General features: G+C 35.8%; 2 protein-coding genes across 3 annotated transcripts; both read left to right on the plus strand.

Annotated features, from left to right (window-relative positions):
• The first annotated feature begins 4,425 nt into the window (after positions 1 to 4,425).
• On the plus strand, positions 4,426 to 9,491 carry LOC103985930 (uncharacterized). Of its 2 annotated transcripts, none has more exons than XM_065152217.1 (10): positions 4,426 to 4,567; positions 4,686 to 5,687; positions 7,368 to 7,452; positions 7,580 to 7,675; positions 7,785 to 7,937; positions 8,013 to 8,120; positions 8,604 to 8,723; positions 8,812 to 8,937; positions 9,060 to 9,143; positions 9,243 to 9,491. In XM_065152217.1, exons 2-10 carry the CDS (start codon positions 4,699 to 4,701, stop codon positions 9,366 to 9,368), a joined length of 1,887 nt encoding a protein of 628 aa, XP_065008289.1. In that variant the 5' UTR covers positions 4,426 to 4,567; positions 4,686 to 4,698; the 3' UTR covers positions 9,369 to 9,491. The 2 variants fall into 2 exon arrangements, with proteins under 2 accessions (XP_065008289.1, XP_065008290.1); XM_065152218.1 differs by lacking the exon at positions 4,426 to 4,567 and adding an exon at positions 4,574 to 4,598.
• Positions 9,492 to 11,063: 1,572 nt separating this feature from the next.
• Positions 11,064 to 12,634, plus strand: LOC135638166 (heavy metal-associated isoprenylated plant protein 39-like). Its single transcript, XM_065151146.1, has 3 exons — positions 11,064 to 11,222; positions 11,333 to 11,414; positions 12,169 to 12,634. The coding sequence occupies exons 1-3, from the start codon at positions 11,214 to 11,216 to the stop codon at positions 12,408 to 12,410; spliced, it is 333 nt and encodes a 110-aa protein (XP_065007218.1). The 5' UTR covers positions 11,064 to 11,213; the 3' UTR covers positions 12,411 to 12,634.
• The last annotated feature ends 46 nt before the right edge of the window (positions 12,635 to 12,680 follow it).

Consider the following 12,680-nt stretch of genomic DNA (forward strand, 5'->3'; position numbering starts at 1 on the left):
TTAAGTTATAGACGTTAGAGTCTGCTTATGTGGTATGTTGATTCATAATAAACTATTAATATAATGATACATATAATTTAAATTTAAATAAAAGGTCTATTTTTGTCTTTGTGATTTTAGTCATAGATCACTTAGGCACTTATGGTTTTGTTCGTGTCTAAAATAATCTATATATTTTTAAAAATATAACATATAAGCCCTTCCTATCAAGTCAGAGTTAACAGATGTTAGAGTTTGCTTATATGCTGACTCATATGAAGCTATTAATATAATAGCATACGTAATTTAAATTAAAAAATTGAGATCATCATCAATAATAGGAGGAGCGTCATCATGGAAGTGACCACTAGCTATAGCATCAAGATGTTGTTTCCTAGTAGGGTATCATACGCACACAGCCCCTCCCACATTAATAATAACAATGGTCTCTTAGTCCCTCTTCCTCTTCTTGGGCGTCTTCATCCCCACGGCCTCCCACTTTGTCTTCTCTTACATTCCCACCTATCACGCTTACCATATGGTGGTCCAACTCCCCTCATCTCTACCTTTGGCTTCTCCTATCTCTATCTCTTCTCCTTAGACTATCGCTATGGCAGCTGTTGCTTCTTCTTCCTCGATAAGATAGATTTAAAAAAAAAGACTTAAATTACATATGTCATTAATTAATAATTTATTATGAGTCAGCATATCACATAAGCAGCCTCTAACGTTTGTAACTCAGACTTGACGAAAGGAGTTTATATGCTATATTTTTAAAAAATATAGATATTATTTTAAACATAAATAAAACTATAAAGATTTAAGTGATCCATGACCAAAACCACAAGGGCTAAAATAAACCCATTTTTTCAAACCTAAATTACACGTATTATTATAGTAATAGTTTATTATGAGTCGACATGCTATGTAAGCAAACTCCAATGTTTGTTAACTCATACTTCACGGGAGGGACTTATATGCTACATTTTTTAAAATATAGGGGTTATTTTAGACACGGGTAAACTATAAAGGCTTAAGTGGTCAATAACCAAAATCACAAGGGCAAAAATGAACCTCAACCAATTTTCTTTTAATATAAACTTGTGGCGATTAGGACAAAAAAAAGGGGGAAGCTGGTTGGGAGAAACCACAATAACGACAGTGAAGAGCAGAGGAACAAGAGAAGAAGAGAAGAGAAAAAGATGAAGACAACATGTATAAAAACCACAATGTGAACATATTTTAGGCCAATTATGACTTTATATATAAAGCTTAGTTAACTTAAATATGATAATATATCAATTGAACAAGTTATATTAGTATGGTATCTAAGGAGGAGTTCCCTCTTCTAAACTTACTAAACTAAGACTACATATGTCATAGATAATAAATCATCAAAAGAGTCATATCAAATGTACCATTGCTATAATTTTAAATTAGGATGAGAATTGAAAATAAACCTTTTTATATTCTGATATAAGTTCTCGCTTGGTCAAGTCGTGATTCCTAAGTGATATCCCTTCATTAGGAAAATTAGATAGATCAAATTAATTTCATTATATTGAGTTGACATTCAAAATTGATCGTATCAAGAGGATAAGGGATCTCTTTATCTGATCCTTATATGATTTGTAAATCAATTTAGTTTCTTACTATTTATTATATAATATATATATATATATATATATATATATATATATATATATATATATATATATATATATATATATATATATATATATATAAAAGTTATGATCCACGAAATAAAATTGAAGAACTAATGAGATGAATGACATTATGACATTTCATCAATTCATTAGCAATAAAAATGTTATCATGAACATTACCTTGTTGGACAAAGGTAGATTGTTCTTTAATTAGTAACTTAACTTATCCTTGTTGTCCATTAACTAATATCTTAACTAGGAGCTTGTAAATTATATTATCATTGGATTTGAAGTCTATTATCATATTAAGATTATCCACCTTAGATATAAAAACTAACAAAGTTCTACCCGAGTTATTGTTTTGCCAAACAGGCAATAAAAATTAGAAAAAAAAACCTTGCTATACCTTGAGGTTTTCCTATTAACTTTTATAATATTTAACGTTAAATCCATTCAGACTTCTTTCAAAATCCATTTGATTAAGAGCAATATGGATATCCTCAAGAGTAAACTTATGACTGGTTGCATTTCTCTCAAAGTTCTTTGAGTTCAAGAGGGAAGAAACATCATTCTACAATATAGTTAATATGAAATGAAGCAATCATAAAAACTATAAAGAATATAGTTATTACTAGAGATACAATCCCTATTATCTAACGTATTAACTTAATTTTCTAAAAGTGACCACCTTATGGAAGAAAAAAATGTTCCTATCTCCATGGAATTAATACAATCTTCCTTGGTAAGGAATTTGTAGACTTTTAAGATTTCATATGAGTTTCTAGCTTTGTATCATCTATCAATGAGAAAGATAATGATTGATATTAGTTAACTTATGTAAAACTTTACTAAGGGGTTCATCAAGGAAATATCCTATACCATACTAGTCATCTCTCTAACCTTAGTAAATTGCAACCAAGAACTTCTAAATCTAAACATCCTACACGTGTTTTCTTTTAGAGTTGCCAACCCTAATTAATAAGAGAGTATGGTGAACCATAAATTGATCATATAAGAATAGTTAACTAAGACATTATCAAATCTAGTTAACACTCGAAATTTACTAAGATGATTGGTGCACTAAGTATATTTGCTATCATGATAGTAAGATCAGACATTGAATAAAAAATCATGATAGATTGAGATAATAGGAAAATGGCCTCACTTTATCATCAATAAGTAAACTACATAGATCACTATAAAAATAACCCATGGAGCCTACAATCTCCAAGACTAAATGTTGAACTCGAAAATTTTTTTTATATGTAAGCAAAGTTCATAGTGTAAATAATAAAAAAATTTCTTACCTGACTCTTCTATTATTAGGTTTGAACTTAAGAACTTTTATTGACCATATGTGCTTTGAAGTTGTACTTGTACTAAGATACCAAGATTTGATCGGATCTCTTGTTTGTTGTTAGAATTTACTCTTTTAGTCTCAACCTAGTTTTCTTTTATATGAACCACATGTTGTCCTCCTACAAGTAAGTCTCCATATTCTATGATAGAAGAATCATGATAAATATAAAAATAATTATTGAGGTTTTTGGGAGTCAACGTAGCCTTGTCGAAGACCTCCTCAACTTTATGAGCCTTCTTCTTCTTCTTCTTTGCATGCAAATAAAAAAACAAGTAGAGATTTTATTCTTCTTCTTCTTTGCATGGCAAATAAATAACCTTCTTTACAAACAAGATTGATGACTCATAAGAGATCTTCATTTATTATTCTTTGAAATGCTTCCATCTTGTTCACCAACTCATCAAGAGTAAAGCGACACCAACTAAAACTTGGTTATCATCCTTAGTTGAGAGCTCAAATCTATTCGTAACAAAAACCTAGAATTAGCCTAGAGGAAATTTGATATAAAAGTATTGGGTTGAAGAAATTCAAGTGACAAGCTCAAAACTTAAATCTAAGTGGAGCAATCTCAACCCCCTCTATTAGGGGTTAGAAGTTGACTCGTTACGAGAGTAAATTCAAAGGACTAGCATTTGATTAACTAAGGGTCCCCAATGATCACTTCAAGGTGGACTAAAAGAGATATGAAAGCAAAACAAACCAACTATAAGATGGATTATTTGCACTCTAATATATGTTTTCCAAAACTTGGTTAATTTAAGAAATTTTAATGAAAAATTTTTATAAGCTTTTGGAATTGAGAATGCATCCCTTGATGTAAACTTACAAATGAGTGAAGCTAACAAAATCTCCTTTTTTTTTCACATATAAACTATTTATCTTAGCTTCCATACGATAAGCTAGCTTGAAATCCATATTATCGGAGTGAAAAAAGATAAAGGAAAGTTTGAGAAAAAACCATAAAAAAAATCACACATCTAAAAGCAGAAGAATAGATAGGGTCATCTCCTATTAGTTAGTTGCTCTATTTTAGATATTTTCTAAAAAAATAATATTTTAGATATTATGATTTTTTTAGATATTAGTTTTAATATAACATTTATATTCGTTAGCTTTAATTTAGAAAAAAAAGAAATTATGACTAAATATAGTTAATATTAACTAATTAAATTAAACAGATATATATATACATATCTAAATTATTTTTAACATTTTTTTATAATTATGATGAGGTTATATAAGATATATAATAATAATAATAATAATAATAAAGGGTAAATATGTTAAAATAAAATTCTTCATTTGATATATATATATATATATATATATATATATATATATATAGGTTAAATAAATGTTTGAGCAGCTTATTCCACGTTCGTCGGCTTTGCGGTCCGGTCGTAGTTGTACACCGCGTTACGGTCTCTCTCTCTCCTCGACTTGCTCTATCGATCTATCTATAAATATACACCCGCAAGAAGAAATCGTTGAATCCGTCCCTTCATCCATCCCTCTCTCCTCTTCCCTTCTCTAGGGTTTCCAAATCCACACGCTAATTTAGGTTGCGAATCCATCTTTCCTGTCTTTACTTTGTAAGGTTGTTTTGTTTTGTGTGGATTTCATGCGATCGTGTTTGAATTGCGGTGAATTTTTCCTTTTTTTTGTGGGGGATCGTGCAGATAGGACCTAAAGATGTTGGAACAGTTGCTGATCTTCACGCGGGGCGGGCTGATACTGTGGGAGCTCGGCAACGCGCTCAAGGGCTCCCCGATCGACGCCCTCATCCGATCCTGCCTCCTCGAGGAGCGCTCCGCCGACGCCGCTTTCCACTTCGACGCCCCCGGTGGCGGCGCCGCCTACACCCTCAAGTGGGCCTTCGACAACGACCTCGGTCTTGTCTTCGTCGCCGTTTACCAGCGCATCCTCCATCTCCTTTACGTCGACGACCTCCTCGCCGCCGCCCGTCGCGAGTTCTCCCAGATCTATGACCCCAAGCGCACCTCCTATGGTGATTTCGATGAGATCTTCCGCCAGCTCCAGAAGGAGGCCGAGGCTCGGGCGGAGGAGATGCGGAAGTCCAAGCAGGCCGGCCGTGTCCCCGTTGCGCCCAGCAAGAAGCAAGCCCCTGGTGGCGCCGCCAGGGGCTCGGGGAAGCAACGAAGCAGTGGTGGCGGCGGCAATGGTGGTGGTTCCGGGAAAGATGAGTCTGATGGCGATTCAGGAAAGGGGCGTTGGTTAGCGAATGGTAGTTCGAACGGGCAAGAGAACGGAATTAAGGAGAATTCTCGCGCCCCAAATACTGTTGTAAAGGGAAAAGAGAACGGAGCCCCAGACATTGGGGCTTTCGATGTAAATAAGCTACAAAAGTTGCGATCCAAAGGTGGGAAGAAGTCGCATACTGGTGGCGGTGGCACTAAGGCTGCCAAGGCAGAGCCGACGAAGGCTGTGAAGAAAAATAGGGTTTGGGATGATTCGCCTTCCGAGTCAAGACTGGATTACACGGATCCAGCGAATGAGAGAGGGGAAGGGCATGCCGAGGTTGTGGCAGCAGATCAGGGAGAGAGCATGATGGATAAAGAGGAAGTCGTGAGCAGCGACAGTGAGCATGAGGAAGATGAGGAATTGGAGAACGAGAAGCCTGGCATCAAGAAGAAGGGGTGGTTTTCGTCTATGCTTCAGAGGTAACAATTTCGACTTGGATGCCTTCTTGTTTCAATTTAGTGACTATTTTGGTGTGCATATTTCACCTGTTGGTTTGTACTGTCAGTTGCTTTGATGGGATTCATCGTCTTCCCTGTTTAAATAGGCTATTTATGATCGTAAGGGCTTTTCCAAACACATTACTCTTAGTTACTCTGGACATGACTTAAATGTCCCAGATCTTTCTATCTCTTTGTATGGTTCCTTATCAACTGATGCTCATATAGCTGAATAGTTTTCTTGTATGTTAAATGTTGCATGTGGAACTATTGTTCTTTTTTATATCAGCATTTCATCCCCTTCTGTAGTAATGTCTTATTATTTAATTTAATAACTCATCTTTTTTTATAATCCAATGTTGAGCTGTAGATTGAATATTTTGATTCTTTTCTTGTTGCATCATTCAAGTGTTACCCACCATATTTGAAATTTCATTTTCTGTAAATTCAATGGATTAATTATTATCATCAACACATTCAACAATGTATTAGGATGCCTGACAGAATTGCCCTAGCTGTTCATTTCAGTGCGTTGGTCATATTTTATCTATTAGAGAGATAGATCAGCTTTTTTGTTCTTTTATTCATCAGAATTGCCAGATTGTTTCGTGAGACTTTATGGAGAGCTCAAATGTCTATCATCCCTAACTCTATGTAGCAGATATAACAGATCACTTTTCTGGAAGAGAAAATTGTGGGGTGGTGCACAAGGTTGCCTTTTGGTTCTTGTTTATTTTTGCTTGATTATCTTAGAGCTAATCATTAATAAGGACAAGAGTTTCAAGCCACTCGAGGAAATAAAGAATCTCAAGAAATATATTTCAAAGATGTAGGACAAGTTTCAAATAGGTTTTTTCTCTTACTAATGGGATGGATACTACTATAGCAATAACAACAGGCCATTCCAATTGTTTTGGGATTGAGCTAATCATCTTCTTGGATCTGTTCTTGCCATTGTAATTTGTTGAGGGCAGCATCATCAGTTAAGTTACTGGAACCTGCTGATTCATTTGTTTGGGACCTGGCATGCTTTAGCATAGTCCATGTAGGTCCATCTTTCCTTGTGATGGATGTGGTGTCTCTGGAAATGATAAACATGAATCTGATGATAAATTATACCTCTTCCTTTCAAGCATTGATAGAGTGTTTCAAATTCCACTGCTCTTATTTAAAGTGGGAGATCTACATAACCTTCAAGCTTAACTTGGTATAGAGGTTTCTTTAGAAAATATTTCTTTTAGATATATGTTTGCTAACTTATATGAGATCCTAGAAACCATGTTTTGGCTTACTGCAGATTTTCTTCTCTGTCAAATGATGGAATTAAGGTTAAAATTACATTGCATATAGCATCCATTCATAGTTGCACAACATGGATACTCTTTCTGGTGCTTAGTCTAGAATTCCATGTCTACATTCATCAAATTAATGTGCTTGTGGTGTAAATAGTATTATACCCACCATAGTACTTCTTAGTGATAAAAAAACAGAGACTTTGCAATAATTAGTGATCATACCAGTGATTTTGCTATTAAAACAATCTTCAGATCCACAGTGGTCTTTCAGTTTGTTTCTTTTACAACTTTAACTGCTAACTCATACAATCTCAGGCAACTGCAATTGACAATTAATAATTTGTTTGGTGAATTCTCTTGGTTTCAGCATTTCAGGCAATGCTGTGTTAGAGAAATCTGATTTGCAACCAGCACTGAAAGCTCTCAAGGACCGGTTGATGACTAAAAATGTGGTATGTGGCTATGTGCTTGGTCTCATGTGCTTGCTGCTCTTTTGCATGTACATGAAATTATGATGCTTGTTTGAGCTGGGTTTGCTACTGACTTTGGCTTAGAGTTACTTTATCATGGTACTTTTAGGCTGAGGAAATTGCTGAAAAGCTTTGTGAATCAGTAGCAGCTAGCCTTGAAGGGAAGAAGCTGGGCTCCTTTACAAGAGTTTCTTCAACAGTCCAGGTTTGTTGACCCTGTTGCATTCTTTGTGTGTGTGTTTTCTGTTGCAGGTTCCATTTAACGGCAGGTGTCCTGCAGAACCTCATATGTTAATGTTGGATAACATTTGCAGACAGCTATGGAAGAGGCGCTTCTTCGCATTTTAACTCCAAAGCGGTCCATTGACATTTTGCGGGATGTCCATACTGCTAAGGAGCAAGGAAGACCTTATGTTGTTGTTTTTGTTGGTGTCAATGGAGTTGGGAAATCTACTAATCTTGCCAAAGTAAAGCATATTTCTTTTATATGCCAAACTCAACTAGTATTGTTCCATATCTAAGGTATCTTTTCTCTTTTGTAGGTTGCATACTGGCTTTTGCAACACAACATTAATGTCATGCTGGCAGCATGTGATACATTTAGGTCAGGTGCTGTTGAACAGCTCCGCACACATGCACGCCGACTCCAGGTATGCTATGTTTCTCTCCTTTTATCTTATTTTATTCATGGAGTGGTGCTACTGTTCTCTTAATCTTGTTGTTTTTTTACTAAAGAGTATGCCATCTTTCCTTCGTTTATTATTGTTTGTTGGTAGGAGCTTGTTATATGCATAGAGACTGTCAAAGATGTTCACCAGACAACTGTCTAGCCACTTTCAGAAAACATGTTTGAATTGTCACAATACCTGGTGTCTTTCTACCAAAATAGCATTGACTGGTGAACCTTTCTTCTCTGGTTTTTGTGTTGAACACTAGGTTAATATTTAGGAGATGTATTGCTTTCTGGTCAAGTCAGGTAGTCCAATGATTAAAATTAAAATAACATTAGCCAACAGACTTTGATGCACATGTACAAGTAATATTCTGATTTTGGTGCAACACGAGCAATATTACAATTTCAGTGATAAGAAAGTTGAATGGAGTAACATTGTGATACCTAAAATGCTTTGCAGATTCCTATATTTGAGAAAGGCTATGAGAAAGATCCTGCAATTGTAGCTAAGGAAGCTATCCAGGAGGCTAAATGCAACAATTCAGATGTTGTTCTTGTTGATACAGCTGGCCGTATGCAGGTAAGATTGCTTAGTTGTTTGAGGACCATTTAATTTTCTGAACACTTTGGAGTTGTATTTTCTGTAACCTTCTTCCTCTCACATATAGGATAACGAGCCACTCATGAGGGCACTCTCCAAGCTCATCAATCTCAACAACCCAGATCTGGTTCTTTTTGTCGGAGAGGCATTGGTAGGAAATGATGCGGTGGATCAGTTAACAAAGTTTAACCAGGTACTACTGTATGTCAACTATTTTACTCCTGAATATTGCTGGCTATTTTGCAAGAATACCTATTTCAATCTTAAATTTACATGTTTGGACTGTCCATATTACTTTGTTCAACATCATTGCAGAAATTAGCGGACCTGTCCACAGTTCCGAACGCCAGGTTGATCGATGGCATCCTGCTCACCAAGTTCGATACGATTGACGATAAGGTTGCCATCATCAACTGTTTGCTGTAAAAGTTGCTTTTACATATAGCGTTTGTTACCCATTCTCTTTTGGCTTTTGTAACTAGTGGAATTTTTGTGCAGGTTGGAGCAGCTCTTTCCATGGTTTATGTTTCTGGAGCTCCTGTGATGTTTGTTGGTTGTGGCCAGTCCTACACAGACCTTAAGAAGCTCAATGTCAAGTCCATTGTCAAAACTCTGTTGAAGTGAATGTAATCTGTTTGCTCTCTCATCATCGTTTGCTACTCCTGCATGAGTTTTAAATCTCCCATGACCTCATTTCCTTGACGTTGGAAACATACGAATTATATAATATCTTTAGGTTTGGATTCATTATATTGTTGCCTCTTTGTTAACAGAATTTACTTCTATCTTTAGGTTTGGATTCATTATATTGTTGCCTCTTTGTTAACAGAATTTACTTCATTCTTTTGGTATCAGAAACTATTTATGGCTACAGAATCTTTGCTGTGGAAACTACATTGCAACTACTTACAATTAACTTTGTTCACTACATTGGATTACCGTCTACTGTGTCATTATTGTACAACCCACAGCGACAATACGTTGGCACCACATTCTGCTGCCTCTTTATTACACCTCATTGTCAACTGCACAACCAGAGTAAAATGTGAAAGAGGAAAGAGAAAGGTGGTATAATGGTTACATATCATAAACATGATATATCTATAGATGTATAGCTCATGCACACATCCAGGTATGTCTACTCGTATCATAAGAGACGAAAGGAGTTGATGCCTATGGGGAGTGCCAATGCCAATCACTCAATTATGAATGAATTGAAACTCTGGTTGCCGAATTGCATTCCACTTGCACATGCATGTCTTTTGTGGTTGCACTGTATCAATAGACCAAACTTTCCCTTTTTTTTGTTTCTTTTGTTTTTTGTTTTGTATTTTGTGGGGCGAAACTTAAGAAAGTTTCAAATGGGTACCCAATAGCGATCGTACTATAATGAGAGGATTGTTCGACCTCTCCGTCATCGCACTCAACTTCTTACATATAGCTATATGAATAATTTTTAATGGCTGAGTTCTACAAAGCAAATGTTTACATGATGGTTGTAGTGAAAGAATTTATTAGATTCATCACGAGAATATCAAATTTTTTAGTGCCAATATCTAGTACAATTTATATGAGCGTGAAATTAACATTTAGTAATAGAAAAAACTTTTAATAAAAAAGAAGTAAAATTCGATCGATGAGTTTGTTCTATGGGTACAAGGTTAGGGATGACAGCTGATTTTGCTAAATGCAATATTGGAAAAAAAAAAAGATTGGTTCTTAAAGAAAGACTTTAGCTTACTTAAATTATTGTAAGGCCTTAACTATTAATAGTAAGATTTTGAGATCAAATTTCATCCTCACCATTTATCTTAAAAAAAAAAAGATATTGAGGAAAATTTATATCTTAGGAAAATGGCTGCTCTTCTTCTTCTTTATTATTATTATTATTATTAGAATAACGATGAGTTTCCATGAATTTATTAATAAATGAGGTAAGCCTCCATTTACTTGTGTCTTACGGAAACCAGTGGAGTCAGCAGCGTGAAGAAAGGAAAAAAGAAACAGAAAAAGCTGGCTGTCGAAACAACAAATGCAGAAGCGGACAATTGGATTGTTTGTTTCGTAGCTGATTTCATTCTTCCTTGATTCAATAAAGAAAGAGAATATTTTAAAGGTGTCGAAAAGTTTATCTCTCGCGGATGGCCAATGAACCTTTTTGACAATCGCCTGTTGTCATCATTCCCAAACCTGACTCGCTGTGTATGTGGCATGGCCACAATGTCAGCCAGAAAAGTCCAGCGTTCACTCCATCCTCCTATCACGAATCTCCAGAGGGTCCAGCTTGCGTCGGCAGTGTATGAGGATAGCAGAGTCCCTACGGTGTTCAGAATGAACAATGGAACTCGACACCTTTTAAAGGTACCAGCAGGTGACAGGCTCCCCCTCCCCTTCCTTTTCCCACCTTCAGTGGTTCATTTCATTTGTTAGAACTCACCGGAGCCAGTCATCGATCTCCTTCCTCTTCAGATGGCACAGGTTTGTGTGCATCATTCTTCATGCTACTTTTGGTAGCATGGATGTAAATGTTGTGTATGTGTTGCTTAGCTTTCATCTCTGTTAATTTTGGGATCCACTGGTTCGAACAGCAAAAGGTTGTCTTGAAGGTTCTGGCCATGGTTGATGACAAAACCAAGCAGAAGGCCATCGGAGCTGTGGCAGAGATTTATGGTATGTTCCTGTTCTACCTCATATTCCATCAAGCATCATCATTCCCTTTCATATGATGGTAAATCATTGATGCACTAAAGTAGATCAAGTAGGAGCCTTTCTTCTGGTTGGAGCACCAATCAATATTTGAGTTCAGAAACTGCAAAAGGATTTCTAGCTTATTGCACATGTAATTAGGATAGCAGGGATGTTAATGAAGAGTTCAGACCTTACAACAGAGGTTGCACATAAAAACTTTACAATATTGGTTTAATTACATCAATCAAAATATAAATATAGCCTTTGATTTGGACTTTTGGTAAGTTTTCTTTTCTTTTTCTTTTTTTTCGTTTTTGGTAAAACCAATCCATGGTTTTATCAGATCCTCTGGCTTTTCACCTACCAATGAAATCTAACATTAAATAGATTACTATTTTTGCACCAGAATAAGTAGTACAAGAAAAGTTGCATCTCTGCTACCAACAAAATGAGAACAAAACAAATATTATAGAAAGAATAATGAAAAATGAACTCACAGTCAGTAATATGGTCTTCCATCTTAGTCTATTTTCACTAACTTAGCTGATTTCTTCGAAGAAAATTATTTTGATAATGCAAGATATAAAACTAAATCGTCTGACATTACCTCCATCAAAGTGGCGCATAAATTTACCAAGAAAACTTGTTTCTTTCCCAAGATATGAGCATCTTAGATTACTGAGACATGTAAACTATTATGGGCTATCCATTAGATACGATGTGATTCTTGGCTCAGGCATTGATTTCATAGAAGCTGATCTGAAGGAGCAGAAGATGACCATCATAGGTGAGATGGACACAATTGCCATAGCTAAGAAGTTGAAGAAGATGGGAAGGATCGATATAGTATCAGTTGGACCGGCTAAAGAGGAGAAGAAAGAAGAGAAAAAAGACGAGAAGAAAGAAGAGAAGAAAGAAGAGAAGAAAGAAGAGAAGAAAGAGGAGAAGAAAGAAGAGAAAAAAGAAGAGAAGAAATGAATGATCAAGTGGCAGCACGTCAGCATGGTCTTTCGTCACAATAAACCGAGGAGCTATCCTATGTCTCGTTAATGGCATCAAGAAATCGTCAACATCTTGCATCAAAACCATCCTCAAATCTTTTGAGTTGCACATCATAAGAATAACCCCCCCCTTGGAAACATTTTGCTGTAATGAAGAGCATCCGTCTTTGAAATAGCCTTGATATGCTCATGCGTTGCTTACATAGTGTCCATCTATGAATGATAGGCAGCATGGATGTCAAAACTC

The sequence above is a fragment of the Musa acuminata genome, chromosome BXJ3-5, assembly GCF_036884655.1.
Source record: "Musa acuminata AAA Group cultivar baxijiao chromosome BXJ3-5, Cavendish_Baxijiao_AAA, whole genome shotgun sequence".
NCBI lineage: Eukaryota > Viridiplantae > Streptophyta > Magnoliopsida > Zingiberales > Musaceae > Musa > Musa acuminata.

What these genes read in the sequence shown, in the direction of transcription:
- LOC135638166 (XM_065151146.1), top strand. An exon ending in AGCTGTGGCAGAGATTTATG is followed by an intron (nt 11,415 to 12,168) that starts GTATGTTCCTGT and finishes TTCTTGGCTCAG; the next exon opens with GCATTGATTTCATAGAAGCT.
- LOC103985930 (XM_065152217.1), top strand. Translation starts at nt 4,699, where the DNA reads ATGTTGGAACAGTTGCTGATCTTCACGCGGGGCGGGCTGATACTGTGG. An exon ending in AATCTACTAATCTTGCCAAA is followed by an intron (nt 7,938 to 8,012) that starts GTAAAGCATATT and finishes TCTCTTTTGTAG; the next exon opens with GTTGCATACTGGCTTTTGCA. An exon ending in ATACAGCTGGCCGTATGCAG is followed by an intron (nt 8,724 to 8,811) that starts GTAAGATTGCTT and finishes TCTCACATATAG; the next exon opens with GATAACGAGCCACTCATGAG.